This window comes from Notolabrus celidotus, chromosome 11 (genome assembly GCF_009762535.1).
Source record: "Notolabrus celidotus isolate fNotCel1 chromosome 11, fNotCel1.pri, whole genome shotgun sequence".
Taxonomy (NCBI): domain Eukaryota; kingdom Metazoa; phylum Chordata; class Actinopteri; order Labriformes; family Labridae; genus Notolabrus; species Notolabrus celidotus.
In genome coordinates this window covers 14,394,939-14,411,986 of record NC_048282.1, presented here as the reverse complement: position 1 = coordinate 14,411,986, position 17,048 = coordinate 14,394,939, and the positions used below count along the sequence as shown (strand labels likewise).

General features: G+C 38.9%; 3 protein-coding genes across 4 annotated transcripts; all 3 read right to left on the bottom strand.

The window, feature by feature from the left end:
- Positions 1-263: 263 nt before the first annotated feature.
- LOC117821241 lies at positions 264-2,727 on the bottom strand. Of its 2 annotated transcripts, XM_034695392.1 has the most exons (6): positions 2,705-2,727; positions 1,737-2,052; positions 1,476-1,568; positions 1,232-1,315; positions 887-1,018; positions 264-800 (listed from the first exon to the last, which is right to left on the bottom strand). In XM_034695392.1, exons 2-6 carry the CDS (start codon positions 1,984-1,986, stop codon positions 517-519), a joined length of 843 nt encoding a protein of 280 aa, XP_034551283.1. In that variant the 5' UTR covers positions 1,987-2,052; positions 2,705-2,727; the 3' UTR covers positions 264-516. The 2 variants fall into 2 exon arrangements, with proteins under 2 accessions (XP_034551283.1, XP_034551282.1); XM_034695391.1 differs by lacking the exon at positions 2,705-2,727 and having other exon boundaries at positions 1,737-2,094.
- A 6,392-nt stretch (positions 2,728-9,119) lies between these two features.
- On the bottom strand, positions 9,120-10,723 carry LOC117821242. Its single transcript, XM_034695394.1, has 5 exons — positions 10,414-10,723; positions 10,174-10,245; positions 9,932-10,015; positions 9,589-9,720; positions 9,120-9,502 (listed from the first exon to the last, which is right to left on the bottom strand). Exons 1-5 carry the CDS (start codon positions 10,661-10,663, stop codon positions 9,219-9,221), a joined length of 822 nt encoding a protein of 273 aa, XP_034551285.1. The 5' UTR covers positions 10,664-10,723; the 3' UTR covers positions 9,120-9,218.
- A 3,983-nt stretch (positions 10,724-14,706) lies between these two features.
- Positions 14,707-15,546, bottom strand: LOC117821255 (complement C1q-like protein 2). Its single transcript, XM_034695410.1, has 3 exons — positions 15,434-15,546; positions 15,165-15,296; positions 14,707-15,079 (listed from the first exon to the last, which is right to left on the bottom strand). The coding sequence occupies exons 1-3, from the start codon at positions 15,492-15,494 to the stop codon at positions 14,796-14,798; spliced, it is 477 nt and encodes a 158-aa protein (XP_034551301.1). The 5' UTR covers positions 15,495-15,546; the 3' UTR covers positions 14,707-14,795.
- Positions 15,547-17,048: the final 1,502 nt, after the last annotated feature.

Here is a 17,048-nt window from a genome sequence, read left to right as displayed (position 1 = left end):
TCATCACAGCCTCATGTCTCTTAACTTTAACTTTCAAATGAGTGTCCATAACAACTTTATTTTAAATATGAATGTGATCAAACAGGCAGTAAGAAAAATAATAGAAACATTCCAATTAATCAAGTTTGAATTACAGGTGTGTTTATTTAATATTATTTTCACTACAGTATTAGTGCTGGTTCATATAACAATTCTTTTAGAAAATATAAAAAAGAGAAGTTGAACGAAACTTGGACAGAAATAACCAAATAAAATTTCTGTTGTAAAGCTTCATTATCCACCTATACATACTAGATAAATACTGCATACAAGACTTTACTTTGAAGGTATAAAATATGCACTTTGACTATTACTCATGACAATAACTTTAAGATAATTTTGCATTTCTCCCTGAAGCAATCATTAAGTCATCATTAGTTTATTATTTCTGTAAGTTTGCTGATTTGATAAACAGCTTAGTGTCAAAAAATATATATATATATACTTTTGCCATGATTGCATGTGAAAATTTCCATCTCACATGGTGAAAAGCAGATGACCACTAAAAGTACTAAGGTGATTTCCATTGTCAAATATCCTTGCATTTTGCCAAAGCCGCAGAAACACAACATCTCCAACCTCTAGAAGCAGAGTTACACCGTTAGCAGAGCTCCCATACCCAGAAGTCTGTTGCTCCCATGCAATAAAAATATGTCCTCCGTTCTTCACCAACACAGCACCTGAAGCAATTGAAGGATGTCCGTGTGCACCTATGTAGAACTCAAAGTGGTATGCTCCTCTCACTGGTGCAATGAAGAAACCTGTGTGACATATTTTGACAGTGGATGTCAATGAAGAACTTCACACAAACAAAAAGTCTGATTATTCTGTTGATCATTTGAAGTACCTGTGTTTGGGCTGTAAGCATTTCCAATGTTTGTGACCACGTGTCTGAACATCAAAGGAGCGTGTCTGTTAAATGGTCCGACATGCCCTCCGCCTGAAGCCAACAGAGAAGCTGAGAAAGCCACCTGTTTGACTGAGAGAGAGAGAGGGAGAGAGAGAGAGAGAGAGAGAGAGATAGAGAGAGAGACAGAGAGAGAGAGAGAGAGAGAGAGAGAGAGAGAGAATTTGTTATTCTTTCAACTTACTGTGGATGCTACAATGTGGTCAGCATTTTTGTATTCTTGCTATTCAATGATGAATAATGCTTTTCCATTGATCAAACTGATGGTTAAGTCTCGTGTCTCACCTTCACCATCTCTCCTCAGAGCCTCCACATGGTTTTCTGTGACATTTGACCTGGCCTTCATGGTGATCAGCTCTGCTGCTTGTGCTGGAATAGAAGTGGTTCATCATCACTGTCTGAATTGGGTGTGCTTTGGCCAATAAAAATGTATCTGATGGAATAGAATTCCTGTTTATATTTTACTTTCAAGTGTATTCTTTAATATAAGGGGTCATTTCATTCACACGTTATCAAAGGCTCAAAATACCTTGAAGTTGTTGCTGTAGCTTATCCAGCTCAGTCTTCTGTTTGTCCAGTTCAGTCTTCTGTAACTCCAGTTCCCTCAGTTTAGCTGCCTGTGCTTCAATAGATAAATGCAATATTTTATATTAGTTCTTATTTTTCTACAACTAACTTTCTTTAAAGTTGTTACATTATACATAAGATACAGGAGATTCTCTGTAATGTATAAAAGTAAAGAATTCACTGTATGGTTGAAAGTCTCTGGTGTAGCATGACTCCACTGTACCTTCACTCTCTCTCTGTAAGTGCCTCGTCTCCACCTTCTGTTCAGCCAGAGATGCGCTAATCTCTCTCAGCACAGCATGGAGGTCCTGGGTGAAGGTCTGTTGGCGGTCCAAAGCATTTTGTTGTTCACTTCTCTGGGGCTCAGCTTGTTTTCCAAGAGGAATAACTTCATTGTCAGAGTCCGTTTGAAGCTGAGCCGTGGACAGAGAGCAGATCAGCAGCAATAGCAGGAAACACATCCTCATCTTCATTCTCAAAGTCTATGCAGTTCTTCTATGGAGCTCCTCTGTCAATCCCAGCCTTAAATAGTGTCTTATCTGATCAATCATTACCAGAAATTATCAACAGAGACACATAAATAGACGTTTACAACAGTGTTCATGTCATTGAACCAACAATGAAAAAACAGACACATTAATCTTATCTTTCATTGCTCAGACAAAGGAATACTTTAATCAACTCTGGGATAATCAGTTAACCAAAGTTCAAGAGGTGCATTCAAATACATGTTTTTTTTAATGTTGTATGTTGAGAAAATATAAGAGTGTGGTTTTTGGTGTTGAAATTTTTTTTTTAAATGACGACAATGTGGATTAACAGATTTCAAATCAACATTAAATCCTCCACATGGCTGATAACACTGGCAGATTCTATCAACATAGCACTAGAGGGATTCAACTGTCATCCTCAGTGAACTATAGGAGTGTGGACATTGATTTCATGTCAATAATGAAAAGAGAAATTATTGAGAAGTGTTTCATAAAAATATCATCCCTGCTTATTCACAGATTAATGAGAACATCAGATAAAGTGACCTCTGTTAGCCTGTTAACAGGCTGAGATAAGGCAGCATTTACCACAAACCCAAGATAGAGAAGTAATAACAAAGATGTGTTTCTCTTTGCTTCCTCAATAAATTCAGATCAGTAATCACATTAAAGATAATGAAGGAGCAGTCACTTGACTTACTTAAACCCTTTGGCTCTTGGGGGAGCATAGGTCATTTATGAACTTCTTCCAGCTGGTTCGGCGTTGAGCGATCTTCTCTGCTTCCTTCCAAGATGTTCCTTTCTCCTTGAGTTCTGCCTCGACAGTCCTTTTCCAGCTGTTTTTGGGTCTTCCCGGCTTTCTTTTCCCCTGGGGGTTCCAGGTTAAGGCTTGCCTGGTTGTGTTGGAGGATGGTTTTCTCAAGGTGTGCCCGATCCAGCCCCATTTCCTGCGTCTTATTTGTGTTTCTATTTGTTCTTGTTGTGTGGTTTGCCAGAGCTCTTCGTTTGTGATGGTGTTAGGCCAGTAGATTCCTAGGATGTGTCGTAAGCATCTGTTTATGAATGTTTGCAGTTTGCTTGCTGTTGCTTTTGTGGTTCTCCATGTTTCCGCTCCATACAGTAGAACTGACTTGACGTTGGAGTTGAAGATGCGGAGTTTAATTTGCGTGGAGATGTGTTTGGAGTTCCATACTTGCTGTAATATTAAAAAAGCTGTTCTAGCTTTCCCTATTCTAGCTTGTATGTCTTTGTCGCTGCCTCCATCCCTCCCAACAATGCTTCCCAGGTATATGTATGTGTCCACCTCTTCTAGTGCCTCTCCATCCAGATTTATGGTGTTGTTTGTTTTGTGGTCTATATTTATCACCTTTGTTTTGCTTTTGTTGATGTGAAGTCCTGTAGTGGCTGCTGTTTTGGCAAGTTTTGTGAATTTGGTTTGCATTTGTGCTTGGGTGGTAGACAGGAGGACTATGTCATCTGCAAAATCTAGGTCTTCTAATTGAGACCACATTGTCCACTGAATGCCCAGGTTTTGCTCAGCTGTTGTAGTCCTCATAATCCAGTCAACTGCCAAGAGGAAGAGAAAAGGAGACAGTAAACAGCCCTGTCTGACTCCTGTCTCTACTGTGAAGCTGTCAGTGAGGTGACCGTTGTGTATTACTCTGCAGGATGATTGTAGATATAGTTGTTGTGTGATGGTTATGAACTTCTCTGGAATACCATAGTGTGCCATGAGTTTCCATAGAGTGTCTCTGTCCAGACTGTTAAATGCTTTGTGGAAGTCAATGAATGTGAGGTTGAGAGATGTGTTCCATTCCATGGTCTGTTCAATAATGATGCGGAGGGTGGCAATGTGGTCAGTGCATGATCTGTCTTGTCGAAAACCGGCTTGTTGCTCTCTGAGTAGTTTGTCTATCTCTTTTGAGAGTCTTTCTAAGATGATCCTGCATAATATTTTTCCTGGCACAGATATAAGCATGATGCCCCTGTAGTTGTTACAGTCCTTCAGGTTACCTTTTTTGGGAAGTTTCACAAGGTGGCCCTCTGTCCAGTCGCTTGGTACTCGTTCCTCTTCCCAGATCTGTCCAAATAGTTGGTGAAGTAGAGCTGTTGCTGTTTCTGGGTCTGCTTTGATGGCTTCTGGGGGTATTCCGTCAGGTCCAGGTGCTTTGTTGTGTTTTAGTTTTTGGATGGCCTTCTTTATTTCTTGTTTGTTGGGTTTGTTTGTGTTGAGCTGTAGGGGGTGTGCCGAGGGAGGGATGTTGGCTAGTTCAGTTGGTCTAGGTCTGTTCAGTATGTCACTGAAGTGTTCAGCCCATCTCTTCAACTGGTCCTGTTGTTTTGTGAGTGTTTTGCATTCTTTATCTAGTATTGGTCTGTCTTGGGTTTTGCGTTTGTTAGCCAGTTTCCGGGTGATGTCGTAGAGGGCTTTCATGTTGTGTTGAGCTGCTGCTTCTTCTGCTTGAGTTGCTAGGTTGTTGATGAATTGTTTTTTGTCCTTCCTAATGCTCTGTTTTACCAGTTTATCTAGTGTGGTGTAGTCTTGTTGTGCTTTTGCAGCTCTTGTACGGCTGATGTTGAGTTTATCTTTGGCCTGTTTACGGGTCTGTATTTTCTGTAGAGTTTCTCCTGAGATCCACTCCTTGTGCTGTCTTGTCTTCCTCCCACATGTTTCCTCACATGTCTCTATCCATGCCTTCTTCATGTTCTGCCATCGCTGGTCCACTGTGTGATGGTGTTCTTCCAGTTGGCTCAGCGGGTGGAACCGGTTTGAGAGGCTGATTTGGAATGTCTCTCTGATGTTCTGGTCCTGGAGGAGGCTGACATTGTACCTTGTGCTGACTTTTCTTGCTGTATTTGTGAATTTCTTGAGTTTTAGCCGGAGTGTTCCAGTTAGGAGGTGATGGTCTGTAGCTGCATCCGCTCCTCTTTTCACCCTGACGTCTTGGAGGGATCCCCTGAATTTTTTGCTGATGCATATATGGTCAATTTGGTTTTCTGTTTTGTGGTCTGGGGAAATCCAAGTGGCTTTGTGCACTCTTTTATGCGGGAACACGCTGCCTCCTATGACGAGATTGTGGAATGCGCAAAAGTCTGTGAATTGTTCTCCGTTATTGTTCATTTCCCCTAAGCCATGTTTGCCCATTATTTGCTCTTTGCCTGTGTTGTCTTGGCCTATCTTGGCATTAAAGTCTCCTGTCAAGATGATGATGTCTTTTTTCCTCTGTTTATTGATGACTTGCTGTAGTATGTCGTAGAAGTTGTCTTTTGCTTGCTGTTCTGCCTCATTTGTTGGTGCATAACCTTGGATGATGGTGACTTTCTTGGTTTTGGTGAAGAACCTTGCTGTGATTATGCGCTCATTCACTGCCTCCCACTCCATAAGGGACCTGGCTGCTTCTCTTGAGAGCATGATTCCAACTCCCTCTGTGTGGGGGGCGTTGTCCTGGTCGTGACCTGAGTATATTATTGTTTCGCCACTTGAGAGTTGTGTTTTGCCTGATTGAGTCCATCTTGTTTCACTGAGCCCTATTAGGGAAAGGTTACACTGGTTCATTTCTGCTGCTATCTGGGCTGCTTTGCCCGCTTGGTACATTGTTCTAATGTTCCAGGCGCCGATCTTTGTGTTGTGTTTGGTTGTAAGAAGGGGGGTCAGCTGAACAACCTCCTTTCGGCTTTTGTTGTCCAGCGTCATTCTTGTCTGGGGAGAGACACCTTCCACTTCCAAACCTTGCTTAAAGTTTATCATAAATGTTTCTGTAATCTTCTTTCTTCCACTAAGTGGGTGATTGGCCCACCTAGCTATACCAGAGCCCCGTTAGCCGACATGTGTTTCCAGGTAGATCCAGGCAGGCCTTCATGGCTACCGTAACGGCCTGGGTGGCAATAAGCCACCCACCATACTTCGCCCTACCTGGCAACCCTGTACTTATTTGCCGTTACCGGCCTCTCACGGCATGGACGTGGGGTTGGATTTTGAGAGGCCAAGGAGCAGTCACGTGCATTGTGATCTTCTCTTGTCTTACTGACCCAAATACGAGTGTTCAACCATGAAACCATAATCTGATACTTATTTCAGATTGACTGTGATGACTGAGCTTGTTATTTCATCAGAACTGAAATTTAACATTTTAAAGGTCAGAAATCCAGCTAAGTTAAAATAATGATGATTGCACATTTCAAAGAAGTTATGTGGGTTATAAGCTCCATACTGTTTTTAGAGCTTTCAAGTGATAAACATTCTACATAAAACATTCTTGTATTTGTTTTGAGTTGTTCTGCTTTTGTTATGGTCCTGATTTGTTGTGTGATTTGCCCTAACCCTCTCTCTCTCTGCCTGCAGGTTGCATGGGTAGGGGCGGGGCCGGTCTCCTCAGCAGTGAGGCTCATCAGGCACACCTGTCCCTGATCTGCTCATCAGCACTGGCTTCTTAAGCCACCACCAAACACTCCTCCAGTGCCAGATTATTCCTCTAGCCGCATGCTCCATGTCCCGTTGTAGCCTTGCTCCTGAGGAGATTCAAGCCACGCTTTTCTGTTTACTTATCTCGAGTTGTTTCCAGAGGATTGATTCCTAGTTTTTGTTTGTGAGTTTTTGATAGAACCTTTTTCCCCTTTTGGGTGATTTTGTGTTACTCCTAGTTTTGTACTTTTTCTCAGTTGTTTTTACCCGCAAGGCGCTTTTTGTTGAACCTTGGTTTTTGCTTGATAAATACTTTTTCCCTGTACTCTGCATTTGGGTCCTAGTCCTTTGCTCAAGCCGTAACAGCTTTATCATTTAAGTGGTGAAACTTTTACTCACATGAAACTTTCTTGGCTTTATAACTTAAAACCTGTCAAAATTGTATAATGTCGTGGTGGTCACGTTTGCTTTTGGAGGTCATAAAAAGGGATCATTGTTAAGTGTAATCTATTTCTTAACTGTTCAAAACCCCCTACAAGAAATCCCACGAGCACAGATTCAACAAAACTGCAGATGGATCCATAAACACTGGTATCACACTACAACCAGACTTTGTCTCTAGACTAGTATTGGACCAAAAATGATTTCAACAAGCACGGACTGTTAAGGATAAAAGGATGATTAGTGGTACCCCTCCAATATACTATAGATCAAAGCATCATCCTCTAATGGAACCATCTGATGTGGATATGTTAGATAAGATCAGTGTGAATAATAACAGTCAAGCTTTATTGTGTACTTTCTCAAACTGTTATTGTTTAATATGTCATACTGATGTTCTCCACTAAGAGGATAAAAATAAACATCAGTGTCAAAGTGTATCCGAGCAATAAATGTGTCTAAAACAATAAATAAAGTAAAAATATTAAGCATTACACTTATTCTGAATCCCGATTACTCCCTAAATAATGTTTGATGTAAATTCCATATTCTGACTTACAAAGCTCTTAATGGTCAGGTACCATCATATCTTAAAGAGCTCAAACACAGTACCCTGCTGCTCCTCAAGAATAGACGCTGTCAGAATGCAGACCTGGTCGTTGTACCTAAAGTCTCTAAAAGTAGTATGGGAGGTAGATCCTTCAGTTATCAGGACCCTCTTCTTTGGAATCATCCAGTCAGGATCCAGGAGGCACACACCCTCTCTACTTTTAAGAGTACGCTTAAAGCTTTCCTTTTTGATAAAGATTAGAGTTAGGGCTGGCTCAGGCTTGGACCAGCTTGTAGTTTTGCTGCTAAAGACATAACTTCAGGGGGAACTGACACACTGAGCTGTGTCTGCTTGTCACTAACTTTAAATCTTCATGTCCCATTAATGTTTCTAATGATAGATCCTTCCTGGAGTTCCTGAGCTCCCTTGTCTCGTAGGTTCCTCTGGATCGTTGCTGTAGAGAGTCCGATGTTGTGGATCTGTCAGACTCAAACTGCTACAACTATTAACATCAGTCTCACCATCATCATCACTTTATAATGCATGTGTTAATTAAGAACAGTCTTTCTGAACTGGTCATGTGAATGTAGCTCTTCATGAGTAAATGATATATTTTTGACAAAATGTTGAATGAACAACCGTCTAAGATTTGAGATGTTTTGCATTGTGGTGCTCTGAAAACAAAAGTACAGAGACCAGTTTGTTGCTGTCACATTTATTCAAAAGCAAACTTCAATTAAAGAACAAGAACTCTTGTATTTTGGCCTAGATCTTGACTCCATCTCGGTCCCTAAATGTCTTGGTTTGTCATGGTCTCAGTTAATGTGGTCTTGACTACATATCTATGGGGAAACTACACAGAAAACAGCACACTGTCATAAAGGATGTATTAGTACCTCTAAGTTGGAATGTTGCTTTTAATCCTTCAATCATTTCACCACAATTCAAAGTGCACTTTTAAATCATTTCACAATCATGTCTACTTCAGATTACGTTTTTGTGATGTTTTGGGGTTGATATTTTTTTTAAAACTATAATGTGATTAAAAAATTAAAAACAGTCATATAAACTGTGTTCATTATTGTACATGGTCCCTTTCTAAATAAATCTAATTAAAAAAACATTTATTCATTGTGACCTCTCTCAGGTATCTGTGGCTGAGATAAACTCGGACTTATTAGAAATGCAAGTAGGACTAACACAGCCGTACAAAGGTACCCACTGTAGGTAGCAGCAGTGATTTATCCTGTTTATGTGATCTTCATCACAGCCTCATGTCTCTTAACTTTAACTTTCAAATGAGTGTCCATAACAACTTCATTTTAAATATGAATGTGATCAAACAGGCAGTAAGAAAAATAATAAAAACATTCAAAGTGATCAATTTTGAAATACAGGTGTGTGTATTTAATATTATTTTCACTACAGTATTAGTGCTGGTTCATATAACAATTATTTTAGCAAATAAAAAAGAGAAGTTGAAAGAAACTTGGACAGAAATAACCAAATAAGATTTCTGTTGTAAAGCGTCATTATCCACCTATACATACTAGATAAATACTGCATACAAGACTTTTCTTTGAAGGTATATAGTATGCACTCTGACTATTACTCATAACAATAACTTTAAGATATTATTGCATTTCTCCCTGAAGCAATCATTAAGTCATAATAAGTGCATTATTTTGTTTGTGTGCTAGTCTGTTAAAAAGCTTCATGTAAAGAAAAATGTAATGATACTTTAATAAAAATGTACTGACACACTATTGCTGTGTGTGCATGTGAATAAAGCAACAGAAATTATGAATGAACATTCCCATCTCACATGGTGAAAAGCAGATGACCACTGAAAGTGCTATGGTGATTTCCATTGTCAAATATCCTTGAGTTCTGCCATAGACGCAGAAACACAACATCTCCAACCTCTAGAAGCAGAGTTGCACCGTTAGCAGAGCTCCCATAATGGGAAGTCTGATGCTCATATGCAATAAAGATGTGTCCTCCATTCTTCACCAACACAGCACCTGAAGGATGTGAAGGATGTCCGTGTGCACCTATGTAGAACTCAAAGTGGTATGCTCCTCTCACTGGTGCAATGAAGAAACCTGTGTGACATATTTTGACAGTGGATGTCAATGAAGAACTTCACACAAACAAAAAGTCTGATTATTCTGTTGATCATTTGAAGTACCTGTGTTTGGGCTGTAAGCATTTCCAATGTTTGTGACCACGCGCCTGAACACCAAAGGAGTGTGTGTGTTAAATGGTCCGACATACCCTGAGCCTGAAGCCAACAGAGAGGCTGAGAAAGCCACCTGTTTGACTGAGAGAGAGAGAGGGAGAGAGAGAGAGAGAGAGAGAGAGAGAGAGAGAGAGAGAGAGAGAGAGAGAGAGAGAGAGAGAGAGAGAGAATATGTTCTTGTTTCAACTTACTGTGGATGCTACAATGTGGTCAGCATTTTTGTATTCTTGCTATTCAATGATGAATAATGCTTTTTCATTGATCAAACTGATGTTTAAGTCTCGTGTCTCACCTTCATCATCTCTCCTCAGAGCCTCCACATGGTTTTCTGTGACATTTGACCTGGCCTTCATGGTGATCAGCTCTGCTGCTTGTGCTGGAATAGAAGTGGTTCAGAATCACTCTGAATTGGATGCGCTTTGGTCACAAAAAATTTATATAATGGAATAGAATTCCAGTATATATTTTACTTTCAAGTGTATTCTTTAATATAATGAGTAATTTCATTCACACATTATCAAAGGCTCAAAATACCTTTAAGTTGCTGGTTTAGCTTATCCAGTTCAGTCTTCTGTAACTCCAGTTCCCTCAGTTTAGCTGCCTGTGCTTTAATAGATGAATGCAAAATTTTATATTAGTAATTTTTCTACTACAACTAACTTTCTTTAAAGTTGTTACATTATACATAAGATACAGGAGATTCTCTGTAATGTATAAAAGTAAAGAATTAACTGTATGGCTGAATGTCTCTGGTGTAGCATGACTCCACTGTACCTTCACTCTCTCTCTGTAAGTGCCTCGTCTCCACCCTCTGTTCAGCCAGAGATGCGCTCATCTCTCTCAGCACAGCATGGAGGTCCTGGGTACAGGTCTGTTGGCGGTCCAAAGCATTTTGTTGTTCACTTCTCTGGGGCTCAGCTTGTTTTCCAAGAGGAATAACTTCGTTGTCAGAGTCCGTTTGAAGCTGTGCCGTGGACAGAGAGCAGATCAGCAGCAATAGCAGGAAACACGTCCTCATCTTCATTCTCAAAGTCTATGCAGTTCTTCTATGGAGCTCCTCTGTCAATCCCAGCCTTAAATAGTGTCTTATTCTGATCAATCATTACCAGAAATTATCAACAGAGACACATAAATAGACGTTTACAACAGTGTTCATGTCATTGAACCAACAATGAAAAAACAGACACTTTAATCTTATCCTTCATTGCTCAGACAAAGAAATACTTTATCAACTCTGGGATAATCAGTTCACCAAAGTTCAAGAGGTGCATTCAAATCATGTTTTTATTTATGTTGTATGTGGAGAAAATCTAAGAGTGTGGTTTTTGGTCTTGAAAAAAAATGTTAAAATGACGACAATGTGGATTAACAGATTTCAAATCAACATTAAATCCTCCACATGGCTGATAACACTGGCAGATTCTATCAACATAGCACTAGAGGGATTCAACTGTCATCCTCAGTGAACTATAGGAGTGTGGACATTGATTTCATGTCAATAATCAAAATAGAAATTATTGAGAAGTGTTTCATAGAAATATCATCCCTGCTTATTCACAGATTAATGAGAACATCAGATAAAGTGACCTCTGTTAGCCTGTTAACAGGCTGAGATAAGGCAGCATTTACCACAAACCCAAGATAGAGAAGTAATAACAAAGATGTTTTTCTCTTTGCTTCCTCAATAAATTCAGATCAGTAATCACATTAAAGATAAGGAAGGAGCAGTCACATGCAGTGTGATCTTCTCTTGTCTTACTGACCCAAATATGAGTGACCAACCATGAAACCATAATCTGATACTTATTTCAGATTGACTGTGATGACTGAGCTTGTTATTTCATCAGGACTGAAATTTAACATTTTAAAGGTCAGAAATCCAGCTATGTTAAAATAACGATGATTACACATTTCTTAGAAGTTATGTGGGTTATAAGCTCCATACTGTTTTTAGAGCTTTCACATGATATACATTCTACATAAAACATTCTTGTATTTGTTTTGAGTTGATCTGCTTTATCGTTTAAGTGGTGAAACTTTTACTCACATGAAACTTTCTTGGCTTTATAACTTAAAACCTCAAAATTGTATAATATCGTACAGTATTTAATAACTTTGCAACATTTATAATGTAAATTGTATGTAATTTATAGTGTTGGTATAAGGGGTAGAAATGATCATTAAAGCAGTTGGAGTCAAGATGTTCCAAAATTAACATTAGCATAACTTAACATTAACATTATTAACATCACTGTTAGAACAGTGATAATAATGGTGAGACTGGTGTTAATAGTTTCAGCAGTTGGAGTCTGGCAGGTCCACAACAGCAGGCCGTCTACAGCAATCTACAAGACAGGGAAGCTCAGGGACTCCCAGACAGATCTATGGTTAATAACTTTATGATGACTTTGAATGTGAACTAGTTCATTTAATCTGTGTGAGCTGAACTTTGAGCTAGTCTATTATTAGTGTGAACTCTCATAACATTGCTGTGCAGAGTTCTGTGAATCATCTCACCTGGCACCTCCCCTCTCAAAGTGGTTACAGGGATTCAAAAGTACAAAATCTTTAGAAGTTGTAAATCTTGTCGCGGTGGTCACGTTTGCGTTTGAAGGTCATAAAAAGGGATCATTGTTAAGTGTAATCTGTTTCTTAACGGTTCAAAATCCCCTACAAGAAATCCCACGAGCACAGATTCAACAAAACTGCAGATGCATCCATAAAGACTGGTATCACACTACAAACATACTTTGTCTCTAAGTATAGTATTGGACCAAATGATACATCGATGATTTTAACAAGCACAGACTGTTAAGGATAAAAAGCTGATTTATGTTACCCCTCCAATTTACTATAGATTAAAGCATCATCCTCTAATGGAACCATCTGATGTGGATATGTTAGATAAGATCAGTGTGAATAATAACAGTCAAGCTTTATTGTGTACTTTCTCAAACTGTTATTGTTTAATATGTCATACTGATGTTCTCCACTAAGAGGATAAAAATAAACATCAGTATCAAAGTGTATCCGAGCAATAAATGTGTCTAAAACAATAAATAAAGTAAAAATATTAAGCATTACACTTATTCTGAATCCCGATTACTCCCTAAATAATGTTTGATGTAAATTCCATATTCTGACTTACAAAGCTCTTAATGGTCAGGTACCATCATATCTTAAAGAGCTCAAACACAGTACCCTGCTGCTCCTCAAGAATAGACGCTGCCAGAATGCAGACCTGGTCGTTGTACCTAAAGTCTCTAAAAGTAGTATGGGAGGTAGATCCTTCAGTTATCAGGACCCTCTCCTTTGGAATCATCCAGTCAGGATCCAGGAGGCACACACTCTCTCTACTTTTAAGAGTAGGCTTAAAGCTTTCCTTTTTGATAAAGATCATAGTTAGGGCTGGCTCAGGCTTGGACCAGCTTGTAGTTTTGCTGCTAAAGACATAACTTCAGGGGGAACTGACACACTAGATAGATCCTTCCTGGAGTTCCTGAGCTCCCTTGTCTCGTAGGTTCCTCTGGATCGTTGCTGTAGAGGGTCGACTGTTGTGGACTTGTCAGACTCAAACTGCTACAACTATTAACATCAGTCTCTCCATTATCATCACTTTATAATGCATGTGTTAATAAAGAACAGTCTTTCTAAACTGGTCATGTGAATGTAGCTCTTCATGAGTAAATTATATATCTTTGACAAGAAGTTGAATGAACAACCGTCTAAGATTTGAGATGTTTTGCATTGTGGTGCTCTGAAAACAAAAGTACAGAGACCAGTTTGTTGCTGTCACATTTATTCAAAAGCAAACTTCAATTAAAGAACAAGAACTCTTGTATTTTGGCCTAGATCTTGACTCCATCTCGGTCCCTAAATGTCTTGGTTTGTCATGGTCTCAGTTCATGTGGTCTTGACTACATATCTATGGGGAAACTACACAGAAAACAGCACACTGTCATAAAGGATGTATTAGTACCTCTAAGTTGGAATGTTGCTTTTAATCCTTCAATCATTTCACCACAATCCAAAGTGCACTTTTAAATATTTTCACAATCATGTGTACTTCAGATTTTCATAATGTGATGTTTTGGGGTTGATATATTTTTTAAACTTATTACAAATTCAAGTAGGACTAACACAGCCGTACAAAGGTACCCACTGGAAGGTAGCAGCAGTGATTTATCCTGTTTATGTGATCTTCATCACAGCCTCATGTCACTTAACTTTAACTTTCAAATGAGTGTCCGCAATAACTTTATTTTAAATATGGATGTGATCAAACAGGCAGTAAGAAAAATAATAATCATTTCACAATCATGTGCACTCCAGATATTGTAAGTGTGATGTTTTGGGTTTGTTTTTTTTTCAACTATAATGTGGATTAAATACAGTCATATAAACTGTGTTCATTATTGTACATGGTCCCTTTCTAAATAAATCAAATTAAATAAATATGTATATATTGTGACCTCTCTCAGGTATCTGTGGCTTAAATAAACCCTGACTTAATAGAGATGCAAGTAGGACTAACACAGCCGTACAAAGGTACCCACTGTAGGTAGCAGCAGTGATTTATCCTGTTTATGTGATCTTCATCACAGCCTCATGTCTCTTAACTTTAACTTTCAAATGAGTGTCCATAACAACTTCATTTTAAATATGAATGTGATCAAACAGGCAGTAAGAAAAATAATAGAAACATTCCAATTAATCAAGTTTGAATTACAGGTGTGTTTATTTAATATTATTTTCACTACAGTATTAGTGCTGGTTCATATAACAATTATTTTAGAAAATATAAAAAAGAGAAGTTGAAAGAAACTTGGACAGAAATAACCAAATAGGATTGCTGTTGTAAAGCTTCATTATCCACCTATACATACTAGATAAATACTGCATACAAGACTTTACTTTGAAGGTATAAAATCAGCACTTTGACTACTTCTCCTGACAATAACTTTAAGATATTTCACATTCCTTACTGAAGCAATCATTAAGTCATAATAAGTGCATTATTTTGTTTGTGTGCTGCTTTGTTAAAAAGCTTCATGTAAAGAAAAATGTAATGATACTTTAATAAAAATGTACTGACACACTATTGCTGTGTGTGCATGTGAATAAAGCAACAGAAAGTATGAATGAACATTCCCATCTCACGTGGTGAAAAGCAGATGACCACTGAAAGTGCTATGGTGATTTCCATTGTCAAATATCCTTGTATTTTGCCAAAGACGCAGAAACACAACATCTCCGACCTCTAGAAGCAGAGTTGCACCGTTTGCAGAGCTCATATGCCCAGAAGTCTGATGCTCATATGCAATAAAGATGTGTCCTCCATTCTTCACCAACACAGCACCTGAGCCATGTGAAGGATGTCCACCTACACCTATGTAGAACTCAAAGTGGTATGCTCCTCTCACTGGTGCAATGAAGAAACCTGTGTGACATATTTTGACAGTGGATGTCAATGAAGAACTTCACACAAACAAAAGTCTGATTATTCTGTTGATCATTTGAAGTACCTGTGTTTGGGCTGTAAGCATTTCCAATGTTTGTGACCACGTGCCTGAACACCAGAGGAGTGAGTGTGTTAAATGGTCCAACATGCCCTGAGCCTGAAGCCAACAGAGAGGCTGAGAAAGCCACCTGTTTGACTGAAGGAGAGAGAATATGTTATTGTTTCAACTTACTGTGGATGCTACAATGTGGCCAGCATTCTTATAGTCTAGCTATTCAATGATGAATAATGCTTTTTCATTGATCAAACTGATGTTTAACTCTCGTGTCTCACCTTCACCATCTCTCCTCAGAGCCTCCACATGGTTTTCTGTGACATTTGACCTGGCCTTCATGGTGATCAGCTCTGATGATTGTGCTGGAATAGAAGTGGTTCAGAATCACCATTTCCAAATGGAAAAACAGTAAAAATTTAAAGTACTGCTTATGGTACAGTTTTTAGGATGTTATTTATTTATTCCCTTTAAACATTAACCTTTTAGTCATCACTTTCTGGTTTCACTTATGTGTAAATGTTTTTTGAATTAGAAATGTTTTTGCCAGAACCACAGGAACACTAGCATTGTCAGACAACACTTCCACATAATTGTGGACTTTTCAGTTTATTCTTTAATACATGTTATTTCATTAACACATTATTACAGGCTTTAAACTTTTCACCAAAATACCTTGAAGTTGTTGCTTCAGCTCATCCAGCTCAGTCTTCTGTTTGTCCAGCTCAGTTTTCTGTTTGTCCAGTTCAGTCTTCTGTAACTCCAGTTCCCTCAGTTTAGCTGCCTGTGCTTTATTAGAGAAATAAAAGCGTTAATATTAGTTTTATTTTAATACAATAAACTTTCTTTAAAGTTGTTACATTATACATAAGATACAGGAGATTCTCTGTAATATACAAAAATAAAGAATTAACTGTATGGTTGAAAGTCTCTGGTGTAGCATGACTCCACTGTACCTTCATTCTCTCTCTGTAAGTGCCTCGTCTCCACCCTCTGTTCAGCCAGAGATGCGCTCATCTCTCTCAGCACAGCATGGAGGTCCTGGGTACAGGTCTGTTGACGGTCCAAAGCATTTTGTTGTTCACTTCTCTGGGGCTCAGCTTGTTTTCCAAGAGGTATAACTTCATTGTCAGAGTCCGTTTGAAGCTGAGCTGTGGACAGAGAGCAGATCAGCAGCAACAGCAGGAAACACATCCTCATCTTCATTCTCAAAGTCTATGCAGTTCTTCTATGGAGCTCCTCTGTCAATCCCAGCCTTAAATAGTGTCTTATTCTGATCAATCATTACCAGAAATTATCAACAGAGACACATAAATAGACGTTTACAACAGTGTTCATGTCATTGAACCAACAATGAAAAAACAGACACTTTAATCTTATCCTTCATTGCTCAGACAAAGAAATACTTTATCAACTCTGGGATAATCAATTCACCAAAGTTCAAGAGGTGCATTCAAATATATGTTTTTATTTATTTTGTATGTGGAGAAAATATAAGAGTGTGATTTTTGGAGTTGAATTTTTTTTTTTAAATGACATCAATGTGGATTAACAGATTTCAAATCAACATTAAATCCTCCACATGGCTGATAACACTGGCAGATTCTATCAACATAGCACTAGAGGGATTCAACTGTCATCCTCAGTGAACTATAGGAGTGTGGACATTGATTTCATGTCCATTATCTTCCATCCATTATCTTGACCGCTTATCCCGTTAGGGGTCACGGGGGGCTGGAGCCTATCCCAGCTGGCTTCGGGCAGAAGGCAGGGTACATCCTGGACAGGTCGCCAACCTATCACAGGGCTAACACAGAGAGACAGACAACCATTCATGCACACACTCACACCTACGGGCAATTTAGAGTGATCAATCAACCTGAGCATGTTTTTGGA